We start from the raw sequence: 18,657 nt of genomic DNA, 5'->3' as shown, positions 1-18,657 counted from the left end.
TTAAAGCAGAGATTTTTGAGGCAGACTTCCTAAGTGAAAAAAAAAAAATAGGAAAACCTGTAAATTCTGGTTTGCTGTTTTTGTTTGTTTGTTTCATTTTTATTAAAAAGAAAACTCTCTGTTACATATTTGGTCAGTTACCCGTTGTCGCAGAGGTATCAGCGAGCACTTGCTGTTGTAACCTACAGAAGAACACTGTTTTTCAACAGAACCAGGCTAAGCTCATAGGACCCAGAAGTTAGAAAAAAAAATCCACCTTATGATTTTAAAATGTACTGCAGTGAAAGATTAGTTTGCCTTCCCACCTCCTCCCCAACTTACTTTTCCAAGTAGACCTGTGCTTTAAACTGCACCCATTTTGCTCAGCTCAGTACATTAGAAGTAGACATGGTAAAAAACAGTTATAACTTTTAATAAGATGAGACTCAGGGTTGAAAACAATTCTGAAGCCACTACTCATGGCTGAGATTTTAGCGATCTCTGCAATACAGCAAAATACTCTAGAGCAGCTTACCTACCTAGTCACTGAAACACATCCACTCACAGTATTCAACTAGCTGGTTACGACCAGCATTGAAATAGGTTCACTCTTGTCAGTCACCAGAGAGATCTTTTGTTGTGACGGCTTTCACCAGCAGAGCTTCAAAAATCCCCTTGGTAGCTTATTTTATTTACAAAGACACTTCAAAGTTTGTCATAGCACAGAAAGACTTTTTCCCAATGGATGAATTTTCAGAACTATTAAGCTGAGGAAGAAGGGTACAGTTTTGGACTGTACTGTTAACGTAAACTCAACATGTGTTTTAGGGACGAGGACCTGTTCCTGTGTGACATTCCCCCTGATAACAATCTATGGCCTTGATCCTGCTTTTATAGTTAGGAATTTTATCATTTACTTCCATGGAAGAGGTCTTTTGAGTGCCGGCGTTGTCAGAAACACACATAGCATGTTAGATACAGTTGGGGAAAGAAGAGAACTTACTCTCTTCCAGAATAAGTTACATAATTTTATAACAACTTTATCACTCTTAGACATTTGTATAGCACCAATCACCAACAGCATTATCACTAAGGCACTGGACCGGTTCTCAGCTGTGTGGGGTCTATCTCCACATCGGTGGTCGATTTGCTCTGTAATCATGTTTCTCTGTTTTTCCTGGTACATGTTTTTTGACGTTGGAAAACAGGATACAATACAAAAACATCCTACACCATTTACAGGAATATTGCGCCACAACTAATTACAAGGTGCTCAGATTCTAAAGTGATGAACATTAATATTTCTATGCATAGATTTACTGGTAAAAGAAAATGATCCTGCAGGTATCAATTATGTGCAACACACTGGAAGAGAATTAGCTTCAGTTCCTCTGGAGTCAGTGACATCCTCTAAGTTAAATCCTGTCCTCGATGCCAAGATTCAAAATAGTTTTTAGATAAATGAAGATAAGCCTGAAGGGCTCCTGTCCATGACAACTGATTCAGTGTGCCTTCAGATGCTTTTCCATCAAAATCCGCTCCTAACAACTTACGGAGCTTCAGTTGCATCCTCTGAGAGGGCAGGTTTTGATGCTTTCGGAACCAGCTGCATCTTTTTTCAGTCCGTAGTGGATTTTCATCTCCTCCACGTTATTAAAAAACCCACAACCCTCCAGCAGTTATTACTATTTTGCTGCATCACACCGGCTGCTGAGTATGTGTTCTGATGTACAAATTACTGGAAGTTCTTGGGTTGAAATAAGTTACTGCAAATGCACAGTAGCTGATTTTGAAACCACAACATCTCTACAATTTATTATTATTTTTACAAAATACCCAAAGTGTTCAGACCATATTGTAGGTTTCTGGCTTGCCAAAGGTTATGTTTTAAAATCAAAACAATTTCTGAGTTACAAAGTGCCAAAATCAATCTCGAACCAGGTTTGTTGTTTTTGTTGGTGGTGTGTTTTTTTTCTTTTAACCAACCCCCATCCAACAAAACTTAAAAACAGAAACAAGTGTTGGAAACTGTTTAAAAAACCCACCAAATCATGCTTGACCAGACGCCTTGTATGGCAAAGATTTAGCTCAGGGCAATTTAGTGCCAAGATATAGACCCTCTATGGGTTTATAATGGAAATACTGACACAACCTCAACTCTAGTGATGCGAATGTGCCCTAAAACACTGTACTTGCTTTTATTAATCAAAGTGGTAGTGTTTACATTTGCAGGTATCTTACACTTCAGCATCACGATGAATACTGAGTAGAATGAGTTACGTTTGGGCTGCAAGGTCAGAGGTTTCCAAACAGATGAATGAGACAGAAGTGAAAGTCCTCGATCATGAAAACAAGAAGTTCAAATAAATAAATAAAACAAAACTAGGAAATATGGGTAAGCATTAGGTTGGAATGGTTCAATTAACTGCAAATTATGGCCACTAAATTAGAGACAGAAGAAAACACAGTTAATTATTAAATAGCAAGCATTAAAGCTTTATGGTTTTGTATTTAAAAAAAAAAGAAGCTGTTAAAAATAAGACTTGCATTTACCAGGCCACCAAACTGCATGGACTAAGAGACTAACAAAGGCAATACTGAGACATTAAGACACACACACGCTCCATACTTGTGCAACTCAACCATATTCAAAACAATTGCCTTTTTCCTCACTTAACAAAAAAGAAAAAGCATCCCCTAAACATTTCTGTTCATATAAAGCTTTAGGTTTCTTAAACTGTCGCTGTCTTACATAGCTCATTATGTATCCTTCTCATTAGCAGAGGAAGAAGCTTATTTTTATTTTTATTCTTTGAAATGGAGCTGCTTTGTTACTCTCAGCTGAGAGATTACATTCCTCACACCACTACAGGTTTTCTCCATGTATAGATTTGGTGTTTACACCAACTCCTCCTAGGCTTAAAAAGATAAGCGTTGGCACTAAATTAAAGATTTTGGCTCCAGTAACTAAAATTAAGGCTCGCAATTCATTTCCTTTCCACTACGTGCGCCCCATTTTTACCTAGTGGAAACACCAGCCCTTAACCTACAGGCACTGGATACATTCTGAAATCACAGCGGGCTATTTTTGGTCATGTTTTCCTGCAGTTCTACAAAGTTCAGGTGGCAACTTTCTAAACCTGTCAACAGGAAAGATCATTTTTCAAAAATGAGCGGCAACTGCAGCTAAAATTTTCAGGTGGTTTAGTGTCTTCCAAAAGATCACTAGTGATTTTGAATTAAGAGAGAATGGGACAGGAACTCCATCAAGTCCCAGCTCTTCACATAAAAATGGCCTCGGTGATTGTCATTTCAAAGTTTAGCCGCAAGAGCAATGAAAACTCACAATTCTCAACAGTTGTGTTACAAAGGCATCTGATACCTGAAGCAAACGCAGCTGCACAGACATCACTGACCACAGCCTAATTTTAATTTCAACTGGACCTCTTCCCAGAAAAGAGAGTGAACACAGTCTGATGGGTGAGAGAAGCGAGTGGGGAAGGCAGAGAGGCAAGGGGTTTGGTGTTTGGGTTTTGTTTCTTTTCTTTTAAAGTCACTGCAATAAGATCCAGATCAGTTTAGGGGTGTAAATGAAGGGGGAACAGGGGTGTTTGAGTAATATAGGCTAACACTGTTCTAGATGTGTTATTACAGCTGTAATTTCTGACTCTGTACAAATTGTACACGTAGTTTTAGACACATGAAAAAGTAACACACTCACAGAGACATAAAACACCTAGGTATAAAATATAAAGCAGTGTAGTAGTTACTAAAATTACATGCTCTCTTATTGCTACAGTGATTTTTGCTCTTTTTTCTTTTTACTGTACCACATGTTGTTCTAAGCATATAATTTGCATAAATTATTCAAGTTTAAGAAAAATCCACACATCTTCACTTTAAGCTACTTATATAGTTAATATAAAACAAAAAAAAAAAGGTTCTAAAGTATCTCTTTATTAAAAGAGAAATAAAAATGTCATTTGAAACTGGAATTCAGTGGCCAAATCCAAGGGCAGCGCACACCTTGTCGCTCGGGAGCCGTTCGCCCATCGGGGTGAGTGGAGGTCGGTGGCTGTTGGGCCCGGCCTAGAGATGGTCACCGGACCTGCGTGATGCCCTACGTGTCTGTTCTTGTTCTGGTTTTGTCTTTAGCAAAAAGGACTATGAATGACCAAAGACTAACATTTAGAATTTGTAGCAAAATTTGGTTTATGTAGAAACAAGCCATGTTTTGCATTTGGATAGAGATTTAAATGAATTAAAGCTAAAAATTAAAAAGCAGGATGCTGCAACATCTGGTCACTTGTTGAAGACCTCACTTTTAAAGTGGTTAAGTTTGCACAATTTGTACTTTTTTCTTTTTTTCTCATTTTTTCTCTTTTTTTCTTTTTTCTTTTTTTTTTTTTTTTTTACTAAACAGTATTTTTCCTTCTTTTATAAACCAGAAAAACTAAACTACAGATAAATTTCCCCTACCTTGAGCTAATGCTGCAGATAGGGTTGACAAAGCTGTACAGCGCAATCAAACATACTTACATCTTAGCTCATTGTACAGGTACAGCCATAATCAAGGCACAAAGATCTTCTACAAGTTATTTTTTTTTTCAATAAAGTTGTACAAAATAATACATTTTACAGTCTGTACAAGAATAATAATCCAGCAGTAAAATAAAAAATGAGGGGAGGGAAGAAGAAAAAGAAGGGAAAGACTGTGAGGACTACAGTCCAGATAATGATTTTGATAGCAGACGGGATCATCAGTGGACAAACTGAAAACAGTGTGTGGTTAACTCTTTCTGCAATCACAGGCCATATGCAGTTCAATTCAGCAATGTCCATGGTTGTCTTTAGACCACCAAGACTGGTTTTAAAAATACCCTTCTGAAAGGTAGCGGGTGGTTTTTGCACTGTCTAGGTCTGTTGTAGAATTGTCAGTATTTCCGTTCAAAGCCACATGACAATCAGAGAACTCAAGTGTCTTCAGACTCGGTCTGTGACTTGGCACCTTCTTTAGTCTGATGCAGTGAATGATACAAAGTGGAGATCACGGCTTATATGATTATGCCCACAACAGTGCTAAATTACCTCGAGTTTTCTCTCCCCAATTTTTGTTTCATCTTTTAATTTTTATTCCCAATTCTTTCAGGTGCTCCACATTCAGGGCTTTTAATTAATTAGTTTTTATTTATATTTTTTTTTTCCTTCCTTTTTTGTTAATAACAGTGTTAGGGAATCCTCATGGAAATGGCCTTTTAAATGTTAGGGGCCATCTCAGACTGTCCGAGGGGTACAGAAACAAGCTTAGAAGTGCTGCTATTGTCCAGCAAGGAGAAAAAGTTGAGGGGTGCAAATCAATGGGAGATTCAAACAGTTCTGTTCCACCCTATGTGGGCAAGGGTGGGTTTGGGTTTTTTTTTTCTTTTTTAATAAGGAATAAGGAGTCCAAAACACAGAAAAAAGTGCTCTCCATCACAACAACTCGTACTGGCGAAGGTGCATGCGCTGAATAATGTCCCGACAGTCATTGAAAACCCTCCGGATGTTCTCTGTATCCACCGCACAAGTGAAGTGAGGATAGCAATAGTGCCTTCCATCTCCACTCGCTGTGCTGATTCTCTGTTAAAAGTAAGAGAGAGATACTGGGTTAAAATAAAACCAACTGGGGGAAAAAGCCCCGTGTTCTCACAACTCAGATGAATGAAGGTTAGGATATGTATGTGCACGTTTTGTTTTCAAAGGGTGTAACCAAGTGGCAAAACGCCCACAGTTTTTCACTCTCTCTCTCCTAAAACATGGAATTTAAAATGATCAGAATTATATAGCAAGAAGGTCACCGTGTACCGGGGAACTGAAGAGCTGAACAGCAACTCAAGAAAGTGCTGTTATTTATAGGCAGCTTTGGTGAATTTAGCCACAGAGCCCCTAATCAATTAGTCCGTGTAGAGAGCGGGATTTTGCTGCCTTGTACCAGGCTTTTCTCCCTGCTTTCCACTTACAGAAAGCCTCCCTCAAAATTGTGGTTCGCTCCATTTTTAAAATGAGTCCACAATTTGATTGATATGTTCACCATTACAAGTAATAGTAATAATGTTTTAAAAACCTCTATGTCTATTATAGCTTAAGCTGATCAGTAATGGCAAAGAGAATAAGAAAAGAACATTAATATTTTACAGATTATGCATCTTTTGATTAGTCTTTATCTTCAGAAATGATGCATGGAATAAAAACCCAGCCCTATCAATAACAGCAGGGTTTACTCGTTCTGTTTGAGGTTTCTTAATCTTCACCCATTCTTTTGCTATTTAATTATGTACTGTGTCAACAAACAAATACCTGAAGAGCAGCTAACAGACAGCAGTAAAGCTCTTAAACAGAGTGGTCTGTGCAGTGCGGATGTTAAACACAAACAACACAATAGCAGAAGGTGCATGAGAGCTTATATTTATGAATCACATAAGAAATACTGAAAGAGAGGAAATACTTACAAGAAACTCATCTCTAATAAAATACTTGGCCCTTGTAACTCTGGGATCCTCACCAGGCTCTGGTGTTGCTAATTAATAATAAAATAAGTATATCATTAAAACAGATGGTTTTTGGTGATAGTGCCTAAATATCATAAAATGTTCCGTTTTCTGCTTACATATGACAGAAACATACTTTGCAAAACTGACTATGAGATTATCATCTCATTATTAATACCTAAAGTTTAACATTACACGTAGGCTGAAAGACAAGATTATATCTACTTGAGAGTTTTCAAGCCTTAGCTGAAATTAGCAAAAACATTACAAATGTGATTAACAAGGAAATGATAAATTGCTAATAAAACTTAAGAATCTTACCATCATCTGGTGTAGTGTAGCGAGCAAATTCTGGAAAGTAGTCTTCAATTTTAGATTTCCCTGCCAAAACTTTCTCTGCTAGCAAATCTTGTTTATTCAGGAAAAGAATAACTGAAATGGTCCGTAGCCACCTGCAGAAAATGGAAGCCAAGCACCCTGAGAAGACATAGCTATGATCATACAGCAAAAAGAAAAATGATCCCGTTGTAGAGACAACAGTCGTATGTTGCGCTAGAATAGTTCTGAAAGGCTCCTTTATTTGGTGCACGCTCAGGCGTAAACACCTCGAGTTCGGTTTGTGTGGAAGCTGCCCGCTATGTACTGTTAATCCAAACGCAGCGAAGGGGCAAGCACGGGCACTCTTTAGCGTACCACCCTATCGCTGCTTCAATTACTGCTGCCCCAATATGGCAACTACCAATTCCCAGCTCTGCAGTTTTCTTCCACTCGATGTGTGTACGAGACACCAGTGTGACAGGCTGTGATCAAACACCAGCCAGCGCTGCGAGAGGCGGCTGACACGGGCTGAGCTGCTGCTGTGGGTTAACCCGGTGGGCACCACACAGCCACTCGCTCACCATTCCCCTCCCTGGGATGGAGGAAGAATAAAAGCAAGAAAATTTGGAAGTCACGATTAAAAAAACCCTAAGAAACCCAAACACATTTGTTTAATAAGTGAAGGATAAGTGGAAGAGAGAAGAAAACAAAACAAGTGACGCAAAGGCATCACTCACTACCTTCTGTGGGCAGACCAGTGCCCAGCAGGACGGCTGACTCTCCTGAACCCTCCTCTTTTCCATTTTGTTGCCAAGCGTGACATCACACGACATGGAACCTCTTTGGTCAGTGTGAGTCCCCTCCAGCCTATCGCACACCCCAGTCCATCCGCTGCAGGGGCAGCGTGAGGAGCAGAGGCCCCGATGCTCTGCAAATACCATTCAGCACCAGCTACAACGTCAGCGTGTTATCAGAATTGTCTCGGTCAAAACGTAAAGTGGCACCGTATGAGCTGCTACGAAGAAAATTCAGTCTATCCCAGCCAGGCCCCCTGCACAATTCTTGACTATGGTATGAGGCAGGATTTCTAATTTATGTGATATGAACAACAAAACTTCAATTCACAGACCTGTTGTTCCAGATACTCTTGAAGAGGTTTAGTGCTTCTTGAAGCCGATTGGTCTGATTGTCCTCTCGTATAACCATGTTGTAGCTACTGCTCGCCACCACAAATATGATAGCAGTCACATCTAAATCGAGAAATAGCCATCAGTTAATACCAAACCTCAGGAGAAATATGAAATGCCCTTGGGGGAAGAGCTCAGGACAAATGGCGCTGTTCACCTGTGTGAACAGTAACAGTAAGAACAGGAGACTGCTGCGGATTCCTGGTGAATTGCTCTAGTGCTGCAGTGAACGACGCTGCTCGGAGGCCCCGGCCCTTTCCTGGGAGATATTCCCGGGATCACAGAACCCAGCTGGCTGCTCCAGCCCCTCACAGCAACCTCCACGCTCACCCACCCAGACGTGCGGAGCCCAAGAGATGAGTCAGACCATGAGCTAACAGGAAGAGGAAGGAGCAGAGGTAAAACCCAAACAAATCTGGTATTAATAGCACAGAAGGAAACACTGCACAGCAGTTCCACACATCCCGAAAGCGTTCAGGTGATACTCTGCGACAGTAACCGTAGCAAAACACAATGAATTCTAAGTTGCATTCTACCTCTTCTGTATTGTGTAGGATCTCATTATAACTCTCCTACAAAAAGGCAGACTTACATTTGCTTCATAAACGTTTTGTCCAAACAACAAAGAAAAATATTTTCCCCAATTCTAGCTTTAAGAAAACTTGTGTGGAGAAAGGTTTCACATCTAAACAGAGATACAGAGTAAAATGAGCAGCTGTAGTGAAGGTACCTGCAGGATATACACAAAACTACCTGATTTAAATTGTATGGGACTTAAGAATATAGTCACCTGAACTAACCTGATGGGGACATCAGTGTTGAGACTCCAGAGCTCAGAAGATGCCTGCAGAGGTCTCAGGTCTTACCCATATGGAGGCTGGTGCTGTCAGCATTCCAAGGAGTCTTGCTTGTATGCAGGTGACTTAAATGAGGGTATTTGTTTATATGTTTTTAGTGAGGGCCCTCCGATTAAGGCTGTTTTTCAAGAATTTGTATTAATGTGCATGGCTCTCTATTTCTAAACTCCAGATTTATAAACTCCATCATAAACTTTTTATTATAGTATGATTTTATGCATATATTAATTATCCTGTAATGGTATATTTTGTATAGGCACAAACACAAATAAACCTTCATTTGAAAGACAGAATGAAGCTTGGAATTTAACTCTGGCAAATAATGGACAAACCCATCACCAAAACAACCTAATTGAGTGATGAGAGGAAAGCTGAAGAAAATGGACAAGCTATGTTAAGTTATCAAACCCAAAGTCCTTTCCACCTACATTTTCCCTAGAGATGCTCTGTGCAGTTACAGAAGTTGACATGTCAAGAAAAGCTCTGTCCAGTATGACTGTTCAGATAACTCCTTATCAAACTCCATGGAAAAGAAGATGGCTTTTACACAGCCAGAACATTATGATTGAGCATTAAAATTTTGCAGTGAACTATTTTATAAAACAAATGTAGATTCTAGTCATACCATTAAAACACTGGATCCACTTTCGGCGTTCATCTCGTTGCCCTCCGACATCAAACATACTAAGTAAAAAACATAAATGGAGTCAGAATACCTCTTTCCCCCGCTTCAAATGCAAACAGAAAACATAAGAAATTTTAGGATTTCATGTCACAGAAACTGAAAGGAGCTGAGGATAATGAGCACCTGAACAGGTAACAGCCCACCAACATATACACGCAGAGCTTGCATCACAAAACAGAATTAAGTTTACTTCCACTAACACCTACACTTGAAGGTAGGAAATTCTAGTATATATATGTACGTCACGGATTCATTTTTGCCCTTACAAGCTAAGGCACTAAAAAATGTCCTATAACAAGTAATTTGCTGAAACAAGTATCGCTGAAGTCAGCCAGAGCAGATCAAAAGTCAGCAGTTTTTGCTCAGGTCCAGCAACCTTTCTAACCTGGGACAGTAAAGAGAACGTGCATTTTATGTTACTTAGATAGACACAAAGTTTTGGGTTAAATATTTCACTAGATCACCTAGCAATGAATCAAATACTCAGAAAAGGCATTAGTTAAAACAGATTTCAAATATGTTGTTCTTTGCAATTTAAAATAAAAGCAGAAAATTGCACCCCAATTTTCAGTTCTTTTCAAAGCCAGACTACCAAATTAAAAATAATTAAATACTTGCTTTCTCTTAAACGGCAACTTGAGAAATACAGTAGTCTCCATGACTATATGGCAGACTGTCCTCCAAGTTCCCCTGCTATTTGTCTGCATTGTATTAAAACAGGAAAAAGAAAGAAGAAAAAAAAGGATACTCACTGAAAATTTACTTTATCCACCTGAAACTTGGTTTCAAAAATTCCTGATGTCAAAACTCTGCATCTGAGAAGATCCTACAGCATAAAGCAAAAGCATGGATTAAACACAGATACTTTGTAGAACATTCTGAAGCTGCGCTGAAGGTGGACACACGTGAGTGCGCTCAAATTGGAAGGTACATTGATTTTCACGAGCAGGTTGTAAGCGCCAAGCCTGGATTAGGAAGAACCATTTCCAGGCCCACCCCTAGAGATGAGGTGATGAATTCAGAGATTTCCGTGGGACCGTGGCTCACAACAGGATCTTCAAACTACCACCAAATACCCCAGCCCAGCAGACAGGTCTCCCCCCGCTGTTCAGTGCTTGGCTCTTAAGTATCCAGGGCTCAACATTCTCTTTCAAAGAACTGGGAGCTCAACCACTTAAATCTTATAAGAACTGGGCTTTTCAAAGATAAAATTTAGAATTTCCTGTAGAGATAAAAATGATGATCAGAAGTTGTGAGCTACAAACAACTGAAATTGTTATAAGTGCTACAAAATCCCATTAAAACCAAATTGTATTGGCTTTTATTTACTGCGTATAGGAAGCAGTGACAGCCATATACAGTGTCTAGTGGATAAGTGATTTACAAGAACCTAATTTGCACACAGCCCAAATAAAACCATCTACAAAATACCGCTTGGATTCCAACTACAGGTTTTATATTTCAGCACTTAAAAGTTTTGTTGTTCTTCGCGATGGGTCTAAACAGCAGATAAATTCTAACGCTGGCAGCTGGCAAGATCATGTAAGTAGAACGCACTGTAAAAATTGCAGGCACAATAAAAGATCTTGTTCTTACTACACAGGTACCAAACTGGTTAGGCAAAGTCAAAACCAGACAAAATCCAAAGGTTAGACAACACTGTTAAATCATTAAACAAAATGGCTACAGCTTAACATCAATTTTCTGATCGTAAAATATTGTTGTCTGGCTATTTTACTACTTCTGTTGAAATAGGCATATACTTAAACATTGTTCTAACTTGTGTTCTATAGTACTATGATTAGTACTATTCACTAGGTATAAGAAAACATAAGCTGAACTCCTGACACCCTTAGCCTCCAATATAACACTGATACTTGTTTTAAAGTTTCTGATCTGGAGATTAGTTCCTCCAAATGTCAAATATAATAATTCATACTTTTACTATTTTGTTTATGGAAAATATAACCATTTCAGCCATTCAAAAAGAGTCTCATTTATAAAAAACTCTCATTTTTTAAAAGGATGAATGATTTATTCTTGAACAACTTTAAAGGATACAAACTGCTGCTCATCAATACTGTCTGCAAAAGTTTTGAGACATTAATGTGTATTTTGGTTATTTAGCCTACGGAAGTACACGAGATGCTTATATGCATTATTTATGGGCAGAAAGTCAGGAATATACACATGGTTTTGCATTAGGGATTTAGTCCTAGGAAGATCTTCAGATCATCTGTAACAAAACGAAAACCACAATTCCTATTCTGATATAAAATCTTGTATAACGAGGTAATTTTATAAAAATCTGGTTTACGGTGGGAGCCAGTGGAGCTGAGAAGATCCCAACCAGCTGTGCGGCAAACAAAGCGCCTGGTGGTTATTCAGCAAGGGGGGCAAAACATCATCAGTTACTCGTTCAAACGGGTATTTGAGTTTCAGCGTCCCAGAAGCGTGATGTGCGTCTGGAATCCAGGCAGATCTTCATTTCACAGCACATTTACAGCTATAAACATAATCTCAACCCAGATGACAAAGTGATTTTCACCGGAATACTGAATGTGTACAGTACATGGTAATACTTGTGTTAGTGCCACAAATGGCAATTAGAAAATTAATCCGATAGTTATCCTCAAGGACAGAGGAGGCAGACAAATGATGTCATTTTAAACTGAAATGTTCCTCACCTGGTCAGACGGTGTGTATTCGTTTTGTTTGACTATGTCAATCTTGTCTAGAAAACTGGGGAGAGGAAAGAAAACGATTAACTTTTCGTTCTCCAATTCGACAACCTACATAATTCTTTAGTAACAGATGAGATTCATTATATCTTCATGCACTCAGACCCACAAAATGCTGAATAGACTTAAAGGAAGATTTCCAACCTGCATTGCCCAGCCCGGCCCAGCAGAGGGACCAACAGGGGCTGATCAGCCCCTCCCCGCGCTAACACGCACACCAGGAGCTTCATTTAGGTCATTTATTCACAGAAATTGTACAACAGAATCTGCTACTGCTAACAGTGAAACAACGGCTCAAATAAACTGCCTACATTTAATTTTCCTGAAAGCAGGATGAATCTTTTTAAAAAATGTATCATCGCTAGAACTCTCTGAAGAAATGAAATCCCTAAATCATGTTCCTTGCAAGTTCAGTTAAGTGAAAGGGAATACTGATTTTTCTGTCAATTGTTGGTACCGGTTTTGCAGTTTACCTTCTGCGAAGTCGCCATGGTAGGCCAAATGGGTATAAAAACATCTGTTATTTTCCAATTCATTAGGCATTACCTAAAGAGGACATCCTGGAGTCTTTAAAATATTTTTACCCATTAACTGTAAGCTCCTAATTATCTTTCAGTTCCACTTCAAGAGCAAAAGTCTGAAGGAACTGCTTTGTGAAGTGTTTTGCTGTGCTGTTCCTGAGCGACTCGGAGCGGGAGCGAAGCTCCAGGAAACAGATTTTCTGCCGTTCGCCCCCGGCCCCTCGTCCAGCAGCCGAGCGGCCGCGCTCTGCCGCCTCCCACCGCGCTGCTACCAGACATCCTGCACTATTTCCACACGTAACTCTACCCGTAACATCCATGATTAACCCCAGTCTTAAAAACAACCTCCTTGAAGTTTCCTTCCAAATTCCTTTGCGTGAATTTGTTTCTTTAGGAGGCAGAAATTGCCACGAAAGGGCGAGTTTTCCCTCCCGCTCGCCACGCACAGGTGGGGGTGCTGGAACTGCAGGAACTGTGGCCACGGACAAGAATTTAAAAGGGGGGAAACGCAGCCACGGCCCAGGGTCACACACCAGAAAACAAATCCCCACTAAAATCGTAAAGGTCTTAACCCTCCGTTTCAGCCCCAGCTGCTCTACTGAGTCCCCAGAACACCTCCGGAGAGCAGGGGAAGGAAGAATCCAATTGTGTTTTAACAGAGGCTCCAGTGTAAAGCCCTTTTCACCAGGAACGGGATGACCAGCTTGTTTCAGGGACAAATGAAAAGTCATTTTTGTTTAGGCCAAATTACAGAATTTTAAACGCCTGAAAATGTAGCTTAGTAAACATGCTACTAAAAACACGAGATGAAGCGTAAAGATCAATTCCCCTCATGAAAGATGAGATACAGACAAGATATACAAGGATAAAACTGATGACAAATTGTGTTCTGCAATTAACAAGCGGTATTTTTTCCTCATCTTGCCCAGGCTGTTGAGCAAGGGGTTTTTTAATCCAAAGGACAAGAAGTAAAGCTCTTTGTTCGGTACACAGAGGATGTTAAATACGTACAACGATCAGGAATTCCAACTAGTACAAGTGTTTCTACATTATATTATCTCCTACCACCATAGTTTTGGAATCATGTGGCAATTTTACAAGTTGGATGATGCTAGAAAAATGGTGGGAATATAACATGTTCATAAAGATTTAAAGGTGGTTAGTACCACGACCCAGCCTTTCTGCACTGAATTTATCCAAGCAGAACGTTTTATGCAAGGTTCTGCAAGGGGTGTATTTTCTGTTGTGTTTTTAAACACTTTGCTAATCAGCTTAATGGGTTTTGGAAACTGACAATTAGAAAATAACAACAAGATATTGCTAAAACCTGGAACTGAAAGTACAAACCTCTCACTGTTGTTTATGCAGACTATTTTTAGGGCTATGATTTCCTTGAAAAACACGAGCGATATCGGAGCAGCAGTACTGTACTCGAGATGGATTCCAACAGCAGCGCTCATGCCAGGTAAAACAAGCTCCAATGGAATAAACCTTTCTTCTCCCCCCCCAACAAGTTCCAACATTTAGTAACATCTGATACTCTAACAATACTCCTTCAAGAGGAAAGCCTTGCACTGCGTGACAGTTGCCAGAAAACCCACCCCACTTTCAGGGGCATTTCAGGGAAAACGGAGCAATGCGATACGTTCAATGAAGATTTCCTGCCGGGCATGTGCCTTTTCATAAAATCTGCTCTAGCAACTTTAGAAAGGGCTAAAGACACTAAGAAACAGTTTGATTTCGTGCTCAGACATAAAGAAAGGGGATCGGTCTTTCAGTTGTTCAACTGAAAAATAAATGTCTGGAAGGAAGAAAGAGGAGCAGAAATTCGATCTGGTCTGATACATCTACAATAAGGAGCAACAGTGGGAGCATGCGAGTGCAGAGAAGATCAATACACTATGTGCAGAGACTTCTAAGTCAATCTTAGTCGAGAGCAAATAATTTAGCCAGTAAATTAAACTAACAGTCAAATCATATGAGAATAAAGCCAAATTCAAAATAAAACCAAACTCGCCATCGATAATTTCTATTTTTAATTCTTGTTATGCTCTACCTAAAACACAAGTGAGGCCACTTCAGTGCTGCTCGCCGTGCTGCATTCAACGCTGTTACAGATTTTCTAAGTGTACTGGAGATATGCCCATCCAGCAGGGCAGCAAAGAACTTCACAGGGAGAAAGAAAAGTGAAATAATTCAAATAAAACCGTCCAACCACGAACCCAAAGTTCACACTGCGAGCAAGTCTTGCACCAAGTTACAAAATCTGCTTTTTTTCTTCTGTACAATTTTCTCAGAGATTCTATGGGAAAGCTGTTTTCCAGAAAGCAAATCTTTCATTCGGTGTTGCTGCCAATTCTCACTCGGGGACAGACTCTGGACGTGACTAAACAACAGGAGCACTTATTGCTCTGCAAAACACTCTCATTTAGGATCAGGCACTTTCGCCTGTGTTATAAAACATAGATACTGCTATGACACACGTTAAAAACAAAAGAATAACCCAAACCCAAACCCAAACCAAACCATACACATGACTTTAGGTCATTTGTAGTCAGCAACACTGGAGAAGGATCTCTAGGACAGCATCAGATGTGCCCCTGGGATATTAAAACGAAAGGTGGTAATGGACATTGTGCTTTATTTTTGGGGAAGGAAAAACACGTGAAATTTTTGAAACAGATCTCTGAGAAGAACTGTCTTGAATGTTAAGGGGTGCAGTTAGGAGACAGACTCCAGACAGACCCACAGACACCTTCCCCAGCTCCTGCAGGACAACCTAATTAAGTCATACACACATCCCCAACTCTTTCCAATTTTTGAATAAGTTTATGTCAAAACCATGTCCCAAATCCAGATCCAGATTTGTGCCTGTTACTGATTTATTCTGGAGTTCATTCAGAGAGAGTTGGTTTATACCCATGTGGGGGAGTTTCCTGGCCAAACGATGCTGCTGCCAGGCCAAGAACCCCACGGAAAACCTATATAACACATTAATCTTCTACCTCATGAAACAGCACAACTTCACTGTGCTGGGAAGAACAGGGAGGGGGAAATCAGACTGTCTTTGAACACTTCCTGACAGTCTTTTCAATCAACAGCAACTTGAAATTTTACGCTTGGTGATCTGATGAAATGGTTGGCAGAGAAGAATATTTTTACTTTATGAAGAACTTTCGTTGTCAGTCTAGAAAAACAATGGCAAGGTCCCTTCAAACTGACAGCACACCTATATTTGAAGAGCTTTATTTCCTTCAGATTTGTTTTGTCAAGTCATAACTTGAACTTTTATACAAAATGTCTCTCTTAAAAGACACATCGAGATCTCATGTCCAGTGTCAGCATGACACTGCGCATTGAGAATTCAGAATTTGAATCCCAACTAGATACATAATTTGTTTAAAACTTATAACCCCCAACAGTGGTACCGGAACTCTGTATTTGGGAAGTTTCTGGCCTCCGAAAGCCTCAAGGTATTTTATGGGCAGTAAATCACAGTCACAGCTCCCGCCTCCTCCACTCGTGCTGCATTTCCTGCCTCCACCATCGCATCCCGAAATGCACACCTTCCGTTCACCCTGCTTTAAAGGCAGGGAAAATCGAGGCACGCATGGAGTAAGTTAATTGCCCAGAGTCCCCTGAGTCAGCGGAAATGAAATTTTCATTTCCTCTCAGTAATGTGTTTTTATCAAGACATTACTAAGAATTAACTAGAATATTACTAAGAATTATCAAGATTTTACTAAGAGTTAGAGTTGTATTTACCACGATCACCTCTGAAACAGCCTCTACAATTCAGGTTTCTGTGTCCAGAAAGAAATCAGTGTTTGTTTCCCCATCTTCCTAAAGACCAAACTCTACAAATGCCGAGCAGATTTTTATTTACTTATCTGTATCCTATCAGGACTACAAAAGCAACTCAAAGATCCCTGTAGTAGTTTTAAGCTGAAATTTATCTCAACATTAATAGTATTTATGAACAAGAAGCTACTTTTTATTTCCCAGAGCAGATCACGCTTCACTTCTGCTTTACTCCCTGTCTAGTCCTTGCCGTAATCCTTTACGTTATTCAGCAACAGCTTTCTAACAGTTAACTATTTGATAAATTCTTTCTTCAGCTATTTTGTCTATGCTGAAGCTAGAGCCATAGGATTAGTACAAAGATACAATACCCTCTTTAAAAGGGTATTTGAGCCGAGAAATATATGATGTATCCACTGTAACTGCCCGTGTCAGACCTGGGATCCTGCATTTTCTGTCACTGGGACCGTGGGCACATCCAGTGTCCCCAAGTCTCTCCCTTTCTGCTGTTCTTCGGAGCAACAGGATACTGAGGGGGGGAATTCTATTCCTTAAACTGGTGCCGAAGATTTCTTTTACATTTCAGCTATGTTATTTTGCAAGAGAAGCAGAAAAACAGGCGAAGTGACAGGAACGATGCAAACAAAATAAGCAAACATTCACAGCACTTGTATTCATGGTATCCTGCAAACAAGGACAGTATGTGGAACCAAACTTGTCAGGTTTTTCCTCAAAATGAAGATAAAAATGGAAACAGGGATATTAGTAGAGTGTTTTTTGCTTGTTCTTTAAAAAATACTGATATTTTATCTCATTTGCAGAGGTAGAGTTTTTACTGTTAAGGTGGTCACAGAATATACTCCACAAACATGTTGCTGAATCATTTAAAAATATTCAGAAAGGCACAGCGCATTTTCCCCCTCAAGAGAACTAAATGAGAGAAAACACCCCACTTAATCAAACCCCTTGCAATTACTTCAGCTACCGCACAAAGAAAATTAATTAAGAAAAAAGCCTTTAGAGACAGACACAGAGAGACAGTCCTGTAACAAATATTGTTAGTATAATTACGAGAGCATTATATTGCATGTAAAAACATCTCACATCTGATGTTCTTGTAACAAAACTCTGTGTGTCAGTTCTCCAACACTAGGACCTCATTCAAAACCAGATTTATTTGGTAACGAACTTCAAAATGTAGCAGAAGATTTAAACGGAAGTAAACCAAAAGTCAACTCTTTAGAAAGCTTTTCCAAGAAACTGCAAATCTTTTATTTCCAATTTCAAGTCAACCCGTTACTACGATTTCCTTATCCAAGGGGCAAGTTGCACAAAAAGGTTTCAAGGCGGCGTAAAGCTGGGGATTTAATAGGAGATGGTGTGAGCGCGCCCAGCGCCCAGCACAGCGGTTCTGCGAGCGGCCCCACCAGCATTCCAGCCGCCTGGAGGCCGAGGGCACAGGGCTCGGTTTTGAAGCAAATAATGAGAAAGCTGAAAAGCATGACTCCATATATTTGGAATCATCTTGTGGTAATCAAGGTTACAGTTCCTTATATGGCGTGGAGAACATGAAGCACACACAAAAAATAGAATATTAAATCTACGGGGTATAAAGAACTGTTAAGTATTGCAACCCCCCCTGAAGATAGCCCGGCAGCATGGCAGCAAAGCCCCCTTAGTTTTGTGTTGCCATGAAATACAAACCTTGCCCTAAAACCAGGGCTGGTTACGCACCCTGCTTCCTAAACCATGTAATTAAAAAGCGCAATCCACCGTGAGGCATGAATGAATTTTAGACAAATCCAGCAGAAGGCAAACCAACCCTTCGAAAAGCAAAATGGGGGAAAGGTAGGAGAAAACGAAAAAAAAAAAAAAATCTATTTAAAGAGGTTGTAGTTGTCTTTTTTTTTCCCTCTGCCTGTCTAAAGTTAGTCTGGCTTAGAGGATGCACTAACTTTCCCAATCAGTTTTACATTACAGCACAAGTCCAGAAATAGCTCCCAGCCGCCTTGGCCTCTAGCACGGTTGCCATGACAATGGA

At 39.8% G+C, this 18,657-nt stretch overlaps 1 protein-coding gene across 4 annotated transcripts in view; it reads right to left on the bottom strand.

Moving 5' to 3' along the window:
• Window positions 1-1,763: 1,763 nt before the first annotated feature.
• The window catches only part of GNAS (GNAS complex locus), a 145,939-nt gene continuing 129,045 nt past the window's right edge, over window positions 1,764-18,657 (bottom strand). For all 4 annotated transcript variants that reach the window (XM_065849488.2, XM_065849490.2, XM_065849489.2 and 1 more), the window contains exons 6-12: window positions 12,241-12,295; window positions 10,306-10,379; window positions 9,494-9,552; window positions 7,954-8,074; window positions 6,828-6,958; window positions 6,468-6,535; window positions 1,764-5,598 (exon numbers count right to left, since the gene is read on the bottom strand). In XM_065849488.2, coding sequence (XP_065705560.1) covers window positions 5,452-5,598; window positions 6,468-6,535; window positions 6,828-6,958; window positions 7,954-8,074; window positions 9,494-9,552; window positions 10,306-10,379; window positions 12,241-12,295 — 655 coding nt within the window. In that variant the 3' untranslated portion in view covers window positions 1,764-5,451. The remainder of the gene's footprint in view (window positions 5,599-6,467; window positions 6,536-6,827; window positions 6,959-7,953; window positions 8,075-9,493; window positions 9,553-10,305; window positions 10,380-12,240; window positions 12,296-18,657) is intronic.

The sequence above is a fragment of the Patagioenas fasciata genome, chromosome 16 (assembly GCF_037038585.1).
Source record: "Patagioenas fasciata isolate bPatFas1 chromosome 16, bPatFas1.hap1, whole genome shotgun sequence".
NCBI lineage: Eukaryota > Metazoa > Chordata > Aves > Columbiformes > Columbidae > Patagioenas > Patagioenas fasciata.
The sequence above is the reverse complement of the archived record's forward strand: the minus strand, read 5'-3'. Positions and strand labels throughout refer to the sequence as shown.